Genomic DNA, 18,735 nt, shown 5'->3' with positions numbered 1-18,735 from the left:
GCCCCGGCGGCGGGCAGGGCCGGGCAGGGACGCGGGGGGCGGTGGCAGGGGGGCGGCGGCAAGATGGCGGCGGCGGGCGGCTGGCTGGCGAGCTGCGCCAAGGTGAAGCGGGGCGCCCGGGCCGGGTGGGATCCCTCTGCTACCCAGGGGCCGATGTTCGCTCGGCTGCTGAGCCTGCGGGAGCGGCCGTGCCTGCTGTCACGGCGGCCGAGGGAGCGGCGAGCCCGGGGCTCCGCGCTCGGTGCGGGGATCGCGCCTCGCCTCTCACCTCAGAGCGCCGGTCGAGGCTGCCGAGGTCTGCAGGACGCGGTGCTCCGGTGCGGCCCGCGGCAAGGGGCAGCCGTGTTCGCCGTGGGCTGCGGTCTGCTGTGGACAGGAGCGCGGCCGCCTGCCGCCGCGGGGTCCCCGGGGAGCCGCCCGCTGGGCCCGGGAGCTGGCGGGGTGCGGGGTCTGGGCGGCCGGCCGGAGGGCAGCTCGGCAGTGCCTGGGTCTGGCGGGGGCTGTGCGTTGAGTAACTTCTTGAGACGGAACGTTCTTGCCCGGGTTGTGAAACAGCTGGCAGCGGGAGCGGGGAGCGGGCAGGCGGTTGTGCCGCGCACAGGCTGGTGCTGCGCGGGGCGAGCAGCTGCTGCCCCGCGACCTGCCCGCGGCGGCTGGCAGGGGCGAGCGAGCTTCGTGCGCTGGAGCGGCTCGGGCCGGGAGCCTGCCTGCCAGCCGCCGCGGCGGGCACCGGCCTGGGCGGCACCAACGGCAGCAAAGGCAGCTTAGGAAAGCGTTCCGCTCCGGCCGCCTTTGGTTTGTGGCTTACGGCTGCTGCCGGGGCCACCAGCTCTAAAAGCCTGGGTTGGAGTGTAAAACAGACAGAGGGAAACCAGAACAAACCCTTAAAGAGTTGAGGTGGAGGTAAGAATTCAGGTAGAAAAAGCAATGTTAGCACTGAGGGACCTTGTGTCTGCAGGGTATGTTGTGTGCAGGGACTCTGAGAATAGAAGTGTGGAAAATAATGTAGTTTTTGTTCACTCTGACTGTTGGACTCAATCATTTCTACCCTCTGCCTGCAGCAGAGGAGGCTGAGGGCAGAGCTCATTGCTGCCTGCAGCTGCCTGCAGGGAGGCTGTAGCCAGGTGGGGTTGGGCTCTGCTGCCAGGCAAGCAGCAAGAGAAGAAGGGGACAGAGTCTGAAGCTGTGGCAGGGCAGGTCTAGGCTGGATGTTGTTAGGAAGCTGCTGGCAGAGAGAGTGATTGGCATTGGAATGGGCTGCCCAGGGAGGTGGTGGAGTGGCCGTGGCTGGAGGTGTTGCAGCCAAGCCTGGCTGGGGCACTTAGTGCCATGGTCTGGTTGGTTGGGCAGGGCTGGGTGCTAGCTTGGACTCATGATCTTGGAGGTTTCCTCCAACCTGGTTGGAACCTATGATTCTATGATTACTCTGGCACACTGTGGGTTGCTGCCCTGTGTTGCCAGTGTAGGTCCCATCCCTTGGGGCCATAATAGTGGTTTCATGGCTTCTTGAGGTAACCTTCTTAAGAATATTCATTTCATCCTGGAGTGCCACCTCGGTGTGGTATCAGACAAGCATTTGTCAGACCACATCTGCCTTTGCTGCTTCTGGAGCTGGGACTCTGATGCTCTGCTGCATCCTCCAGCAGCCTTTTACACCGTCCTTTCTTGCCAGGGTAGCCGGGATCTTCCTACACATCACAGAATCAACCAGGTTGGAAGAGTCTCTAAGTCATCCAGTCCAAACAAGCACCCAGCCCTGGCCAAACAACCAAACCATGGCACTAAGTGCCCCATCCAGGCTTGTTTTGGCGACTCTACCACCTCCTTGGGCAGCCCATTCCAGTGCCAGTCACTCTCTCCGGCAAGAACTTCCTGCTAACATCCAGCCTGATCCTCCCCATCATGAGCATTGAGGCCAGGCACCAGGGCAGCAGAGGCAAAGGCAGTCTGCGTCCCTGTCGATCTGCATCCCTGTCACTTTACATCCCGGAGGCTTCAGGCCAGCCCCGGGGCAGCTGAGGTCCAGGAGGGCAGCAGAGGAGCTCTGTATCTGTTGGTTTGCATGAACAAGGGGAGCCAGTTTAGACTCACACGTAAGAGACTTCAGCATATCCTAAGACAAAAGGAGTCCATATCTCTGTTCTCCACTGGCTCTCCAGCCAGGGAGGTGACAAGTGCTGGAAGCCAACATGAAGGAGGGGGAATTATTAGAAAGGTCAAATGAATTTTTACTTCCTGACTCCAAAGTTTCTGGTGTTTTGTGAGGAATGCTGCTCTCCTGGCGTGCAGGGCAAAGCTGCCCCATGCCATGGGCACTGCTCACAGTCTGAGTGTGGCACAGCCAGGCCTTCTGCTTGCCAAGAGCTTCAGAGCAGGGCAAATCTGCTCCATGCCATGGGCACTGCTCACAGTTTGAGTATGGCACAGCCAGGCCCTCTGCTCACTGCAGGCTTCAGTGTGTGCTCCTCTCTACAGCACTGGCATGGGACAGCTGTGTCCCTGCTGGGGTCTGTCAGCACTTGGCTTGCTAACACATGAATGTCTCCACACTTCAGACTGGCATAGCAGGGGACAGTAATCCACAGCAGGGATCTGATGTGAGGACGTTAGCCAGAGTAAGGTGGGGTTGGGGAGCTCTGAGAGCAGAGCCATTTCTCTGTCTTGCCTCCTTTGAGACCACTCAGGTGAACTGTGCTGCTTTTCAGGGATGCATTGTGCAGTAGTTGAGCCTGTTGCTGTTTGAGTCAGATCATTACACCAACTTCTTTCACAGAATCACAGAACCAGTCAGGGCTGGAAGGGAGCACAAGGAGCAGCCAGTGCCAACCCCCTGCCATGCCCAGGGACACCCTACCCTAGAGCAGGCTGCACACAGCCTCAGCCAGCCTGGCCTCAAACACCTCCAGCCATGGGGCCTCAGCCACCTCCCTGGGCAACCCAGTCCAGCCTCTCACCACTCTCCTGCTCAACAACTTCCTCCTCACCTCCAGTCATTCTAAAGTGCTGGGAGGTTACTGTGTGGTTAGAAAGTGGAAGAACCTTCACACCAAGCTTCCTTTCTAATGCCTGCTGTTACCAGCTCGAGTCTTTGAACACTTAGGTATAGTTCACCAGGACCCAAAACTGTCACTTCATCTGTGTCCCCTCACCTCAGAGTCACCATGCAGCTTGCTCCCCAAAGCCACTGCTCTGTTTTGTTCATAGTTAGGACTTTTGCCACCTGTGCTCACTGCCATTCCCCTGCAGTAAAACACTGTAATGCCCCCAGTGCTGCTTGATAGTGTTTGAAATGGTTGTATGTCATAGGCACACTGGGAGAGGGTGAGCAGAGATTACTCAGTTTTGGCTCCTTCCTGCCCTTTTTACATGAATCAACCAAGTAAGACCCAGTAGTTGTTAGCTCCATAGTGCTATCACCAGAGCAGCTCTAGGATTTCAGCCAGCTATGTACAAACCAACAGCACAGAGAGGCTCAGCTGCCAGGGCTTTGGCTATGAAGTGGGTGCTCACTCTGAAAATGATGAAGTGGGTAAGAGCTCAGAATACAAAAATCCACAGTGCTGTGAAAGTTCTGCCCTTTCACAGCAACATAACCAATCCTCCAGGGCAGTGCAGGGAGAGTGCTGTAGAAACAAGAGCTTCTGATGCCTGCAAAATCATAGAATCAACCAGGTTGGAATCATAGAATCACAGAATTAACCAGGCTGGAAGAGGACCTCCAAGCTCAGCCAGCCCAAGCTAGCACCCAGCCCTGCCCAACCAACCAGACCATGGCACTAAGTGCCCCAGCCAGGCTTGGCTGCCACACCTCCAGCCACAGCCACTCCACCACCTCCCTGGGCAGCCCATTCCAATGCCAATCACTCTCTCTGCCAGGAACTTCCTAACAACATCCAGCCTAGACCTGCCCTGCCACAGCTTCAGACTCTGTCCCCTTCTCTTGCTGCTTGCCTGGCAGCAGAGCCCAACCCCACCTGGCTACAGCCTCCCTGCAGGCAGCAATGAGCTCTGCCCTGAGCCTCCTCTGCTGCAGGCTGCACCCCCCAGCTCCCTCAGCCTCTCCTCACAGGGCTCTGCTCCAGGCCCCTCCCCAGCCTTGCTGCCCTGCTCCAAACACCTTCCAGCACCTCAACAGCTCTCTGCAATTCAGGAGCCCACAACTGGACACAGCACTCCAGGGGTGGCCTGAGCAGTGCTGAGCACAGGGGCAGAAGAACCTCCCTTGTCCTGCTGCCCACACTGCTCCTGAGCCAGCCCAGGATGCCATTGGCTCTGCTGCCCACCTGGGCACTGCTGCCTGCTCTTCAGCTCCTCTCTGCCAGCACCCCCAGGGCCCTCTCTGCCTGGCTGCTCTCAGCCACTCTGGCCCCAGCCTCTAGTGCTGCTGGGGGTTGCTGTGGCCAAAGTGCAGAGTGTGAAGTGTAATGAAAGTGCAGATAGAAAGTGTAGGATGGAGGTATAAATGCAGGGAGAAAGCCACTCTTGCCATTACTGCTGACTGCTCTTCCATGAAAGCCTGTGTGTGTCTGGTTTGCCTTCAGCACATTTGCTAATGAGGGGTTAATTGCATCCCAACAGGCAGTGCCACCTTGCAGCCCATCCAGGGAGGCAGTGCGGAGGAAGTGCTGCCAGCAGGGTTTGCTTGCTGCCAACACGAGAGCGGACTGGCGTTAAAGTAAATGTGCAGAATGCCACTGTGGTAGCAAAGCTCTCAAAGAAAACGGTTTGGGGTTAAGAGGAGAGCGGCTGAAGGACATTCAGGACTCTGGAGCTGAGGAGCTTCTCCAAAGCTTTCAAGCCAGCCCTTGGCTGGCCATCTTTCCTGTGCCCCTGCTGAATGGAAGCGCTGGGTAGGGTTGTGCGTTGCTGCCTGTGTACCAGTACCAGTGCTGCTGCACGTTCTGATGGTCTGTGTTTGCTGTCAGCAGCTGCAAAGGAAGGCACCAGCCTACCTGGCTCCTTGGAGGGCTTCTCCACGCGTCTTTAGATCCTCCAAATCCGAAGTGAAGCCAAACGCAGCCAGCGGTGGAGTCGCCTGCGCTCCGCTTCAGACGCTGAGCGAAGAGGAGAGCATGCTGCAAACCATGGGTACCTGCTCGGGGCGCAGCGAGGCCAGGGCCGCCTGCCGCAGGGCAGCTCTGCCTCCAGCCTCCTTGCCGTGCTCTCCTTGGAGCTAAGCATTGCAGTCCTTGTGTGGGAGTGTGCCGCGGGTCAGAAGTGCTTTAGCTGGCAGGAGAAGGTAATGCTCTTTGTTACAGCTCACCCTAGCAGAGTTCCTCCTGCCACAGAGCAGCTTTCTCTGCATACGTAAACATTAACTCTTTCACACCGTGGCTGTTACAGAGGTGAACTTGCCTGGAACTGCCTCCTGCCGTTTCCCGAAGTGTTGAGTTCAGCTACAGTAACTGCTCAGGCTGCTTCTCAGAGCTTTCAGATGCACTGGAATGGTGACAGATGGCATGTGGTAAAGGAGACTGGCTCAGGAGGGATCCTTGGAGCAAAAGTGAAAGAGTGAGGACCTGTCCATCTGAGAGAGAGCTTACAAAGGCTCTGATGAAGCAGAGACAGCCTCACAGGACTTTGTGCACTCAAAATAGCATGATAAAAGCTGAGACTGTCTTCCCAAGCTGCAGGTTCAGTCCTTGAAGGACCACCATCTAGCTGACCAAGTAGTGGACATGTCTGAGATATGTCCTGTCCCTGCTCTTTCTTTGCTCAGCGTTCATAGCAGTCAGTGAGATGCCTTCCAGGCCTGTGAATGTGTAGGAAGGATTTGCTTCTGCTCAGAGAGCTGGAGCTGAGCTCAGAAAGCAGTTACATCTCCGCGCGTGTGGCACGTCCCCTCCCCTCGCTTGGGCAAGTCGTCCTGATGAATTTGTGTGGGAGAGTCAGGGATCACAGGTCAGAAGCAGCAGGTTGCAGTGGCTCTGATCTGCAAGAGGCTGCAGAACACTCACATCCCTGCTTTCTTCTCTTCCTTACAGTGGCAAAGTTTGCTCAGGACCGAGTTGCACCTTTGGTGCAGAAAATGGACGAGGATTCGAAGATGGAAGAGTCTGTGATCCAGGGACTGTTTGAACAGGGGGTCTGCTCATTTTCACTTGCTCTCTCCTTCAGAAACTGATGGCAGTTGTGAATGCCTGTCTGTGCACTCTGCAGATGGTTAGACTAAAAGATGGAGGGGTAGAGCTCAGATGGACCAATGAGTCCTTATACGTCTGCGATTTGGCTACAGCAACACAACTTTCCCTTCGCTTTTACTGCTTTGTCCTTCTCTGTCTTTTACTGTCACCTTCTTGTCATTCCTCCCAAACCACCTTCTTCATCTCATCTTTGAGTTTCTTGCCTTCCTTCCCCTCTCTTGTTTTTTCTGATTGGACAATCATGATTGTGTAGAATGCCAGAGCCAGCAGGACTCTCACGAGTAGTGCTGGAAAAGGCTATCAAGAGTCCTCTGTGTCCTTACTGGCCTGCCACCAGGACTTGTGTTGCAGATATCCTGTTGATGATTCCTGCCTTCAATTTTAGCCTTTCCTACTATAACCTAAACCTTGTTTGTCTTTGTAAAATGTCATTTCATACAAGAGCAGCTCTAAGTATTAGACTTGTCTTGAGGCTGCAAGTGTTCTGGAAAAACAAAATGAGAGTGATGATTTGCATCTGACACTGCACAGATTAGCTAGTTCATAGAATCATGGAACCAGCCAGGTTGGCAGAGAGCTCCAAGCTCATCCAGCCCAACCTAGCACCCAGCCCTGCCCAACCAACCAGACCATGGCACTAAGTGCCCCAGCCAGGCTTGGCTGCAACACCTCCAGCCACGGCCACTCCACCACCTCCCTGGGCAGCCCATTCCAATGCCAATCACTCTCTCTGCCAACAACTTCCTCCTCACATCTAGCCTAGACCTGCCCTGCCACAGCTTCAGACTCTGTCCCCTTCTTCTCTTGCTGCTTGCCTGGCAGCAGAGCCCAACCCCACCTGGCTACAGCCTCCCTGCAGGCAGCTGCAGGCAGCAATGAGCTCTGCCCTGAGCCTCCTCTGCTGCAGGCTGCACCCCCCCAGCTCCCTCAGCCTCTCCTCACAGGGCTCTGCTCCAGGCCCCTCCCCAGCCTTGCTGCCCTGCTCCAAACACCTTCCAGCACCTCAACAGCTCTCTGCAATTCAGGAGCCCACAGCTGGACACAGCACTGCAGGGGTGGCCTGAGCAGTGCTGAGCACGGGCACAAGAACCTCCCTTGTCCTGCTGCCCACACTGCTCCTGAGCCAGCCCAGGATGCCACTGGCTCTGCTGCCCACCTGGGCACTGCTGCCTGCTCTTCAGCTCCTCTCTGCCAGCACCCCTAGGTCCCTTTCTGCCTGGCTGCTCTCAGCCATTCTGTCCCCAGCCTGTGTCTTGCATGACCTGCCAGCTGCAGAGAACTGTTGGCTTCTTAAGGCTCTGGAAGGGAAAAGGCCTCTGGGGAGGGATCTGGAAATGCTTCCATTCTGTGGGTTTCATTTTAAACTGCCAAGTGCCAGCTTGGACTAACAAAGTGCTGTCAGGGAGTGACAGATTGATCTGTTTGCCTCTCTCATGTTGCAGCTGATGGCTATTGAGCTTGGGGAGGAATATGGAGGAACTGGAGCTTCATTTTTTTCAACCATCTTGGTGGTAGAAGAATTGGCCAAAGTCGATGCAGCTGTAGCCCTTCTCTGTGAACTCCAGAACACACTGACAAATAAGCTGTTTACCACATATGGAACAGAGGAGCAGAAGAGAACTTACCTGCCCAGGGTTGCCAGAGATCTGGTGAGTCCAAGTCTCGCTCCACTAAACTGTAACAGGAGTTTGTTAGTTCAGTGGTGGCAGGGTGGGTTTTTCAGTAACTAAATGGGTGAGTGCAGCACTGGAAACCAGCTGTGAGCTTTGAAACACTGGTTAGGGCTGGAGCCTGTGGCTGAGAGGTGAGAGTGGCACTTCCTAGCTTCAATGGAATGGAATTTACTCTGCAAAAGAACTGCAAAGCAGTTGACTTGGGGAGGCGTGGCCTTACCTGCTCTTTCTAGTCTTAATCTCCAGGCCTGAAACTTAGTCACTTTGCTGCAGGAGGTTAAAAGGTGTGAGTGTAAGAGAGTGGTGCTTGTCTGGAGCTGCTGCTGTGGCAGATGTGTTCTGTGTTGTGTGTTGTGTCCGGGGAGCACTGCAGTGACTCTCCCTCCTGCTCTGGCAGATAGGCAGTTTCTGTCTGTCGGAGGCTGGATCTGGCAGTGATGCTTTTGCTCTGAAGACTCGGGCTGAAAAGAAAGGGGACTACTATGTCATCAATGGCTCCAAGATGTGGATCAGCTTGGCAGAGCACGCAGGAGTTTTCTTTGTGATGGCAAACACAGATCCATCCTTGGTAAGCTGCTCAAGAATAGTTGCGTCTCGGTGACAGCTGATGGATTTTGTACTGCTAAGCTGATGTTCAAGGTTAATGTTCTTGGAACCTTTTCCTAGCTCACAGCAAACCTCTGCAAATATTTCCCAATGAAAATTGGGAATTGCTCCGAAGTGCCACCAGTTCCTCCCAGCAGGGAAAGCAAAGATGTCAGAGGCAGGATTGCTTCGCAGAAGAGCCCAGCGTGCGCCGCTGCGCTGAGTGACGTGGAACGGGTTGGCTTCCAGCCCTGCTGACTCCACTGCCTTAACTGACTTGCAGCTGGCTTAAACAGAGCCTGGGCTGCATGCACTGAAAGACTAACAGGAGTACCACACAGATTGTCCATGTGGAAAACTGCATAGCTGAATATGCACATTTAGAGTTGGTTACCGGTTGGGGTGTCAGAATCGTAGAATGGTTTGGGTTGGAAGGGACATTAAAGTTCCAACTGCCTGCCACAGGGATGCTTCCTCCTACACCAGGTTACTCAAGGCCCCATCCAGCCTGGCTGTGAACTCTTCCAGGGTTGGAGCCTGCACAACTTCTCCAGGCAGCCTGTTTCAGTGCCTCACCAGCCTTGTGGGGCAGAATTTCTTCCTACTGTCTAATGTCAATCCAGCTTCTTCCAGTATAAAGCCACTGCCCCTCATCCTGTCACTCCATGTCTTCCTGAAAAGTCCCTCTCCAGCTCTCCTGCAGCCTCCTGGAAGGCTCCCTTAAGGTCTTCCTGGAGCCCTCTCTGGGTTGAACAACCCCAACTCTTTGAGCCTGTGATCGCAGGAGAGGTGCTTCAGTAGGTAGAGAGTAAATCCAGAAGAGGCAGCTGCAGGCCTTACAGTGTACTGCACCACTGCTGCAGGCTGATAGTGCAGCACCAAACTGAATGGTTTAAAACTCCACTTCTGAAAGCATCTCCCAGTAGCTCTTAGAAAAAGCAACCCCCAAAACCAGCCCTTCTTGAAAGGAGGCTGCAGGAAGGTGGGAGGCAGTCTCCCCTGCAAGTGACCAGTGAAGGGACTCTGCTGGGAGGCAGAGGCAGTTGGGGCTGTTCAGTCTGGAGGGGAAAAGGCACCCAGGTCACCTTACTGTGGCCTTTCAGTATCTGAAGGGGACTACAAGATAGCTGGAGAGGGACTTTTTAGGCTGTTAGGAAGTGATAGAACTGGGGGGAATGAAAGCAAGCTAGAAATAGGGAGATTCAGACTGGATGTTAGGAAGCTCTTCAGCATGAGGGTGGTGAGAGCCTGGAAGGGGTTGCCCAGGGAGGTGATGGAAGCCTCATCCCTGCAGGTGTTTAAGGCCAGGTGGGATGAGGCTGAGGACAGCCTGATCTAGTGTGAGGTGTCCCTAGGCATGGCAGAAGGTTGGCTCTGGCTGATCCTTGTGGTCCCTTCCAGCCCTGACTGATTCTATGGTTCCATGACCAGAGAGAACAGCCTCAGGTCACACCAGGGAAGGTTTGGGTTGGACATTAGGAAAAAATTCCCCACAAAAACGGTTGTTGAGGCCTGGAAGAGGCTGCACAGGGCAGTGTGGAATCCTCACCCCTGGAGGTGTTTGGAAGCTGTGTAGATGTGGTGCTAAGGGACATGGATGGGTGATAGGTTGGACTGGATGATCTTGGAGGTCTCTTCCAACCTGGTTGATTCTATGATTCTATGGGCTAGCAGTAGGCTTAGAATAAAAGAATCAGCCAAGGGCTGGAAGGGAGCACAAGGAGCAGCCAGTGCCAACCCCCTGCCATGCCCAGGGACACCCTACCCTAGAGCAGGCTGCACACAGCCTCAGCCAGCCTGGCCTCAAACACCTCCAGCCATGGGGCCTCAACCACCTCCCTGGGCAACCCAGTCCAGCCTCTCACCACTCTCCTGATGAACAACTTCCTCCTCACCTCCAGCCTCACTCTCCCCACCTCCACCTTTGCTCCATTCCCCCCACTCCTGCCACTCACTCACACCCTCCAAAGTCCTCCCCAGCTTTCTTGAAGCCCCCTTCAGATGCTGGAAGGCCACAAGAAGGTCCCCTGGGAGCCTCCTCTGCTCCAGCCTGCACAGCCCCAACTCTTTCAGGCTGTGCTCACAGCAGAGCTGCTGCAGCCCTCTCAGCATCCTCCTGGCCCTGCTCTGGACACTCTCCAGCATCTCCACAGCCCTCTTGTCCCAGGGGCTCCAGAGCTGGATGCAGGACTCCAGGTGGGGTCTCAGCAGAGCAGAGCAGAGGGGCAGAATCCCCTCCCTGGCCCTGCTGGCCACACTGCTGCTGCAGCAGCCCAGGCTCTGCTTGGCTTTCTGGGCTGCCAGTGCACACTGCTGGCTCCTGCTGAGCTTCTCCTCCAGCAGCACCCCCAAGTCCCTCTGCTCAGGGCTGCTCTCCAGCCTGGCACTGCCCAGCCTGGAATTGTGCTTGGCATTGCCTCGACTCAGCTGCAGGACCTTGCCCTTGCTCTTGTTGAACCTCCTGAGCTTGGCTTGTGCCCACCTCTGCAGCCTGCCCAGGTGACTCTGGATGGGTCCCTTCCAGACTTGGTAGTGCTGTGTTAATGGCTGGACTAGATGGGCTGGAAGCTCTTTTCCAGCCTCCCCAGCCACACGACTCCCAGCAGGTGTACAGTTCAAGTACTGGAAGGAGGCACTTGGAGCAGCCTTTGGTGCTATGAATACAAGCCCCAATTCTTGCTTATTTTTTCATTCCCCTAGGGATACAGGGGGATTACCTGCTTCATAGTGGATCGTGACACAGAGGGGCTCCAGGTGGGGAAGAAGGAGGACAAGCTTGGAATCAGAGCATCTTCTACCTGCCCAGTAACGTTTGAAAATGTTAAGGTACTCCAAGTTTAGCTACTGAAGGATGATTTCTGTGTACTTGGTGCCTGACCACCTCTGAGGAAAACACATTAACTCTGCACATCTTGCCTTGGACACCATTTTTGGGGCATATTTTTACTATTTCTTCCCTGTTCTTTCACCAAAATCCTGTATCTGTTACAGTCAAATACTGAAATGACTCTAAATGGTACAGTTCTTCTTGGGTGGCATCAGAGAGGTTTGGTTTCTTAAGCTGGGGTACAGATCTTCTTAATCATCAGTTTATAATCACGTGTCAGGGAATGTTCTTATCAACTGCTCTAGAAATTAAGTGTCTGGTTTGTGTTTTCTGCCTTCACTTCTGGGGAGCATTAAGTGAGCATCATCACCTGTGAACCCAGCTAGCAACTGCAGAGCACAACAGAGAGGAGTAATTGAGTGATTTCCTTCCTTAGGTTCCTGCAAGCAATATCCTGGGAGAGGTCGGCCAAGGCTATAAGTACGCGATCGGAATGCTGAACACAGGCAGAATAGGTATTGCTGCGCAGGTGAGTTCGGGTCGCGGTGGGTAGGGCGCAGGTGGCCGCGGGCGCGGGGTCAGAGCTCCCGGGGAGGGACTCGGCGCGGTGCTATACCCGCGGCGGCCACACGGTGCCGCTGTGCCTGTGGCTAAGGGGCGGCGAAGCGCTGGCTCCGGGGGGCAGACTCCTGCCCCGCCGCTCGCTGCCATGAGCGATGCGCCTGGAGCGCAGTGCATGGCAGTGAGTCTGTCTTCGGTAGTTACCTTATTGCTCCTGAAGTACATCAAGGGTTTCCTCTTCCCTTAGGCAGCTTTGCTTTACAGAACAAGCCAGCTTTTGGAACCTGGCATGGTTATGCTTCCATTTACTGCCACACAGAACCATAGAATCAACCAAGAGAGCTCCAAGCTCAGCCAGCCCAACCTAGCACCCAGCCCTAGCCAAGCAACCAGACCATGGCACTAAGTGCCCCAGCCAGGCTTGGCTGCAACACCTCCAGCCACGGCCACTCCACCACCTCCCTGGGCAGCCCATTCCAATGCCAATCACTCTCTCTGCCAGGAACTTCCTAACAACATCCAGCCTAGACCTGCCCTGGCACAGCTTCAGACTCTGTCCCCTTCTTCTCTTGCTGCTTGCCTGGCAGCAGAGCCCAACCCCACCTGGCTACAGCCTCCCTGCAGGCAGCTGCAGGCAGCAATCAGCTCTGCCCTGAGCCTCCTCTGCTGCAGGCTGCACCCCCCCAGCTCCCTCAGCCTCTCCTCACAGGGCTCTGCTCCAGGCCCCTCCCCAGCTTTGTCACCCTGCTCTGGACACAACTTTCTCTGGACATGTGACCTTATGCTGAGCAGTGCTTTCCCAGCACCTTTTGTTTCAATTCACAGTTATCTTTAAAGTAAATACAGCTGTTTGGTTCATAGCAGAAATATCCTACTTCATCCTTGTGTTCCAGATTTGCACCTAATGGCATCACAGGGAGGAATCTTGGCTGACCATGGAGCTACTTCCAAACATTGTAGGATGGTGTAAAGTCAGTTTAGGTCTCAGGTTGCTGCTGATAGTGGAAATCAGGTTTAGCCCCACAGGCAAATGGTTTACAGGTTTTTATACTTTTAGTTTGCTTTTCAAAGTAATCTTGGGGCTTTTCTCTCCCTGTTGTGGATGTGGCTGAGCTGCAATACCAGAGAGTCACAAACTTTTTGCCACACACACAGGAGGACTTCTCAGTGTGCAGAAGAATCCATTCAGCAAACAATCTGCAGGCATCTGAAGAAAGCAAAGCTGCTACAGGCTGTACCCACTCTGACATTAACAGAAGTAAAATAACCACAGGAAAGCCTAAAGCAGAGCAGTAAATCCCCAATTTCCAGATGCCACTTGGTGTGCTGGGGGTCACCTAAGCAGGAAATTAGCATTTATGGCCTGAAATGAAATTGTGCTCTCGAACTGGCTGGAGCAGGAGGCCCTGCAGGCTGCTTGCAGCGTTGCACCAAGCCTTGTCACAGCTTGTGACAGTTGTGAGGATATCTGTGCTGAATGGCCAGAGAAGGCAGGGCTGGAGTGCTTTGGGTGTGTTAAGAGGAAAGAAGTCAACTTGCAGGCAGCGGCAGGGCTTCAGATGGGCCTTAATTCACCTTCAGGGACAGCTGAAGGGTGGTGGTGAAGTGCTCAGTGATGGCAAGAGCTGCTTGCTTGGTTCAGTGGCAAGAACAGGAGGTGTCTTAGAGTCATAGGATTATAGAATCAAGCAGGTTGGAAGAGAGCTCCAAGCTCAGCCAGCCCAACCTAGCACCCAGCCCTGCCCAACCAACCAGACCATGGCACTAAGTGCCCCAGCCAGGCTTGGCTGCAACACCTCCAGGGACAGCGACTCCACCACCTCCCTGGGCAGCCCATTCCAATGCCAATCACTCTCTCTGGGAAGCACAGAGTATGTGTGCCTGCACTGCCAGCCTCCTGTTGCCTTTTGTCCTGCTTTGCAGACAGACCAGAAGTATTCTGTTTCCACGTGGCACTGTGCTGTGCTGCTAAGTGGATTGGCTCTTCCACCCCTCCCTGAAGATTATCTGTGCTTGAGCTGCGGTTGACATGACATTTAAACAGCAGAGCTGTGGGCCCCATTGTTCCCAGAGATACAAATGTAATGTAGAGGCTCTGACAGTAAAATACATGGTCTAGGTTTACTCTTAATTACTCCAAGCTAGGCTTAGAACCTAATTAAAGTTAAGGTCAGGTAGTTGTTATATCTTAATCACTACTTTCTTGACACCTTCCAATGAAGAGAAATGTACTTGAATGGGCAAGAACAGCAGCTCTAAAGCCCTGTGCTATTGAATTCAGTTTTGAAGCAGTCATAGTTTTAAAGGATAATGAACACCTTATAAAAGGTAATTGTGGCTGTGAGAAGGGTTTCAGATAGTTTTAGTGCAAGCTCTGGTGCAGACACTGTCACAGGTGCTGGAGCTGCTGCGCTGGGTTCAGCTACAGGAGTTTCTCTGAGGAGAGAACAACAGGAGGTATAGTTTGGCTCATTTGTTTCCTGTGTTCTTTTCCCACACCCTCACTTCCCTCTGCATTGTAGGTTTTTTACTAGAACATTCCATTATTAAAGGCTGGATGTCAGACCCCAGGCAGCCATGGGTTTGCCTTCTTGGAGCTCTTGGCTTTCAGCTGAATGTGGTGTGAGTCTGCCCCAAAACCCCATACCCTGTGCTACAGCATCAACAGTAGTGGGACTGAGCTGCTGTATATCCCAGGCTACAAAGGCAGACTTCCTTCTTCACTGTTGTGTTTGGATCACAGGCAGACAGGATGTCAGGGGCTGGAGGGAACCCAAAGGGATCATCCAGTCCAATCCCCCTGCCAGAGCAGGACCACACAATCCAGCTCAGGGCACACAGAGACACATCCAGACAGGCCTGGAAAGGCTCCAGAGAAGGAGACTCCACAGCCTCTCTGGGCAGCCTGTGCCAGGGCTCTGGGACCCTTCCAGGCAAGAAGTTGCCTCTTGTGCTGAGCTGGAACCTCCTGAGCTGCAGCTTCCATCCATTGCTGCTTGTCCTGTGCCAGGGAGCAGTGAGCAGAGCCCTCTGCTGACCCCCAGCCCTCAGATGGTTATTAACATTTATTAGATCCCCTCTCAGTCTTCTCCAGACTAAGCAGCCCCAGGGCACTCACCCTCTCCTGATCAGGCTGTGCTCCAGTCCCCTCATCATCCTCATAGCCCTCTGCTGGACCCTCTCCAGCAGATCTCTGTTCCTCTTCAAATGGGGAGCCCAAAATTGAACTGGAATGGGATCTAATGCTCAAAGTCTGATAGTTAGAAATCCAAGAAGAAAATTTTCTTTCCAGAGCTCTTAACATTTCCTTAGGCCCACAAATCAGATATTAAGGTAGCTGAAGCTGAGGCAGCAGTGCCCAGGTGGGCAGCAGAGCCAGTGGCATCCTGGGCTGGCTCAGGAGCAGTGTGGGCAGCAGGACAAGGGAGGATCTTCTGCTCAGGCCACCCCTGCAGTGCTGTGTCCAGTTGTGGGCTCCTGAATTGCAGAGAGCTGTTGAGGTGCTGGAAGGTGTTTGGAGCAGGGCAGCAAGGCTGGGGAGGGGCCTGGAGCACAGCCCTGTGAGGAGAGGCTGAGGGAGCTGGGGGTGTGCAGCCTGCAGCAGAGGAGGCTCAGGGCAGAGCTCATTGCTGCCTGCAGCTGCCTGCAGGGAGGCTGTAGCCAGGTGGGGTTGGGCTCTGCTGCCAGGCAAGCAGCAAGAGAAGAAGGGGACAGAGTCTGAAGCTGTGGCAGGGCAGGTCTAGGCTGGATGTGAGGAGGAAGTTGCTGGCAGAGAGAGTGATTGGCATTGGAATGGGCTGCCCAGGGAGGTGGTGGAGTGGCCATGGCTGGAGGTGTTGCAGCCAAGCCTGGCTGGGGCACTTAGTGCCATGGTCTGGTTGGTTGGGCAGGGCTGGGTGCTAGGTTGGGCTGGCTGAGCTTGGAGCTCTCTTCTAACCTGCTTGGTTCTGTGACTCCCAAGCAAGGTACAGGTCCTCTGTAGCTTTCCTGTGCTGTGTTGTCCTGCAAGGTAGGAGTTGTGTTTGCTGTCAGCTGCTGAAAGTGTGAAGGGACAGAGGGGCTGCCAAGACTGTGCTGTGGAAAGTGCTGGAAGAAAATGCTCTCTCTCCTTCCAGGACACTGCTCTGCTGAGCTGTGGGATGAATTGCAGGTTCTGACAATCCAGTGGCCTCTGGAAAATGAGAAGTTATTTTGATTTATGAAAATGGCTCTAATTGGTTCTCCCTTCACCAGTGCAGTGCAGATCTATAGATCTGGAGGTTGCAGTCATTTTCTTGGATAATTAGGAATTTTTTTTCCAGCAACACTGAATATTTGTGCAGCCACAGCTGGGACCTGGGTTTGATTGTAGGAAGAGAAGAATGAGAGGGGATGTGGTTGGTGCTTGGCAGTATCTAGGGGGGCAAGACTCTTGTCGCTGGTGCCCAGTGATCAGACAAAGGGCAGCAGGCACCAGCTGAAGTGCAGGAACTTCCATCTGAACCTGAGGAAGAACTTCCCTGTGAGGGTGCTGGAGCCCTGGAGCAGGCTGCCTGGAGAGGTTGTGGAGTCTCCTCTGGAGAGAACCCAGACACTCCTGGACACGATCCTGGGTGTCCTGCCCTGGGTGACCCTGCTTTAGCAGGAGCTGCACTAGATGATCACCAAACTGGATAATCATGGACTTGCTGGGAGGAGCACTGCTGGATAAGGAATGGGCTGGATGGTGGCACAGACAGTGGTGGTCAAGGGCACAACGTCCACCAGTGCCAAGTGGCTCCCTGAGGGTCAGTGCTGGCACCAGTGCAGTTTGACATCTTTGTCAGTGCCATAGACAGAGGAATCAGTGCACCCTCAGCAAGTGTGCAGGTGGCACCAAGCTGTGTGGCACAGGAGACTTGCTAGAGGGTAGGCATCCATCCAGAGGGACCTGGACAGGCTGCAGAGGTGTGCCCAGGCCAACCTCTTGGCATTCAACAAGGCAGGCTGGAGAGGGACTACTGACAAGGTCTTGTAATGACAGGACAAGGAGGAATGAGTTTAAACTAGCAGAGGGGAGATGGAAACTGGATGTTAGGAAGAAGTTGTTTGCAGTGAGGGTGGTGAGACACTGGCACAGGTTGCCCAGGGAGGTTGTGACTGCTCCCTCCCTGGAGTGTTCAAGGCCAGATTGGATGAGGCCTTGAGTGACCTGTTCTAGTGGGAGATGTCCCTGCCTACGGCAGGGGGTTGGGACTGGCTGAGCTTTGAGGTCTCTTCCAACCTAACCCACTCTGTGATCTGCAGAGGTCCCTTCCAGCCCCTACCTTTCTGTTACTGTCAGGAACAGACCAGTCTGGAGTAAAGCCTGTTCCTTAGAGGTGCTGTTGGCTTTGCTTGCTCTGACTCCCTGCCTTCTTCCTTCCAGATGCTGGGACTGGCACAGGGCTGCTTTGACCGCACCATTCCGTACACCAAGGAGAGAGTCCAGTTTGGGAAGAGCATCTTTGATTTCCAGGTACTGCTGAGCACACGGGGGGGAGTGTCCTCCCAGAGGCTGTTAGTTCCCACAGTAGCTGAACTCAGCCATGGGACTCAGCTGTCTGCATAAGTGGTGCCCCACCTCGTGCAGAATTGGTGCTCCACCTCCTGTCTTGTCTTTACTTCTCAGTCTTGTGAGGAATTCATCAGAAGGCTTCCAGCTGAGCATTCAACTGCCTTGTGAAAGACTTAAACTGCCCTCTGCCTTTGCAAGTGCCACAGGAGTCACTTCAGACTTCCAAATCATAGTCAGTCAGGGCTGGAAGGGACCACAAGGAGCAGCCAGTGCCAACTCCCCTGCCATGCCCAGGGACACCCTACCCTAGAGCAGGCTGCACACAGCCTCAGCCAGCCTGGCCTCAAACACCTCCAGCCATGGGGCCTCAACCACCTCCCTGGGCAACCCAGTCCAGCCTCTCACCACTCTCCTGCTCAACAACTTCCTCCTCCCCTCCAGCCTCACTCTCCCCACCTCCACCTTTGCTCCATTCCTCCCACTCCTGACACTCCCTCACACTCTCAAAAGTCCCTCCCCAGCTTTTCTGGAGCCCCCTTCAGATGCTGGAAGGCCACAAGAAGGTCCCCTGGGAGCCTCCTCTGCTCCAGCCTGCACAGCCCCAACTCTTTCAGGCTGTGCTCACAGCAGAGCTGCTGCAGCCCTCTCAGCATCCTCCTGGCCCTGCTCTGGACACTCTCCAGCATCTCCACAGCCCTCTTGTCCCAGGGGCTCCAGAGCTGGATGCAGGACTTCAGGTGGGGTCTCAGCAGAGCAGAGCAGAGGGGGAGAATCCCCTCCCTGGCCCTGCTGGCCACACTTCTTCTGCTGCAGCCCAGGCTCTGCTTGGCTTTCTGGGCTGCAAGTGCACACTGCTGGCTCCTGCTGAGCTTCTCCTCCAGCAGCACCCCCAGGTCCCTCTGCTCAGGGCTGCTCTCCAGCCTGGCACTGCCCAGCCTGCATTTGCGCTTGGCATTGCCTCCATCCAGCTGCAGACCATGCTAACAGACCTCCTTGTCCTGGTATCTTCACTGCCTTTGAGAGCAGAACCTGTGCAGCTCCTTTCCCTTCTGTTGCAGTGTGGCACATGTTGTCCCAGGCTTGGCAGCCTTCACAAGGTGCAGGGGTAAGGACACCACAGAGAGGTGAGGAGAAGTGACTGAATTATTCACTGTGTCACACACAAAGAGCTTTAGTTCTCACAGTGGCAGCTGCACCTTAAACCCAAAAGCTAAGGACTCCTTGCTGTAAGTGTGCTGCATGGTTTAGTGAGGAAGATAGCTAACTGCAGTGACTCTTGTCGGCTTCCTCTTGGAAGAGGGCTGCATCTGGGCTGAAGGGGAGGGACATCAGTGCTGCCTGTCATTTACATCAGTTCTAGGAAGCACCCACAGGCACCTAGGGAATGACTGGACCCTGGAAAATGGAGTTTGCAGTTGCCAAGTCCCTTTC

General features: G+C 54.7%; 1 protein-coding gene across 9 annotated transcripts in view; it reads left to right on the top strand.

Annotated features, from left to right (window-relative positions):
• The first annotated feature begins 55 nt into the window (after positions 1 to 55).
• Positions 56 to 18,735, top strand: part of ACADSB (acyl-CoA dehydrogenase short/branched chain) — a 35,697-nt gene continuing 17,017 nt past the window's right edge. For 4 of the 9 annotated variants that reach the window (XM_064168304.1, XM_064168296.1, XM_064168315.1 and 1 more), the window contains exons 1-6: positions 4,996 to 6,085; positions 7,586 to 7,792; positions 8,214 to 8,384; positions 11,102 to 11,227; positions 11,665 to 11,757; positions 17,176 to 17,265. In XM_064168304.1, the coding sequence (XP_064024374.1) occupies positions 5,759 to 6,085; positions 7,586 to 7,792; positions 8,214 to 8,384; positions 11,102 to 11,227; positions 11,665 to 11,757; positions 17,176 to 17,265 (1,014 nt within the window). In that variant the 5' untranslated portion in view covers positions 4,996 to 5,758. Of the gene's footprint in view, positions 103 to 541; positions 904 to 4,925; positions 6,086 to 7,585; positions 7,793 to 8,213; positions 8,385 to 11,101; positions 11,228 to 11,664; positions 11,758 to 17,175; positions 17,266 to 17,418; positions 17,585 to 18,735 lie in introns of those variants that run through there. The other 5 variants (XM_064168279.1, XM_064168288.1, XM_064168330.1 and 2 more) reach the window with 5 other exon arrangements.

The sequence above is a fragment of the Pogoniulus pusillus genome, chromosome 3, assembly GCF_015220805.1.
Source record: "Pogoniulus pusillus isolate bPogPus1 chromosome 3, bPogPus1.pri, whole genome shotgun sequence".
Classification (NCBI taxonomy): Eukaryota; Metazoa; Chordata; class Aves; order Piciformes; family Lybiidae; genus Pogoniulus; species Pogoniulus pusillus.
This window is presented reverse-complemented; position numbering and strand designations above follow the sequence as displayed.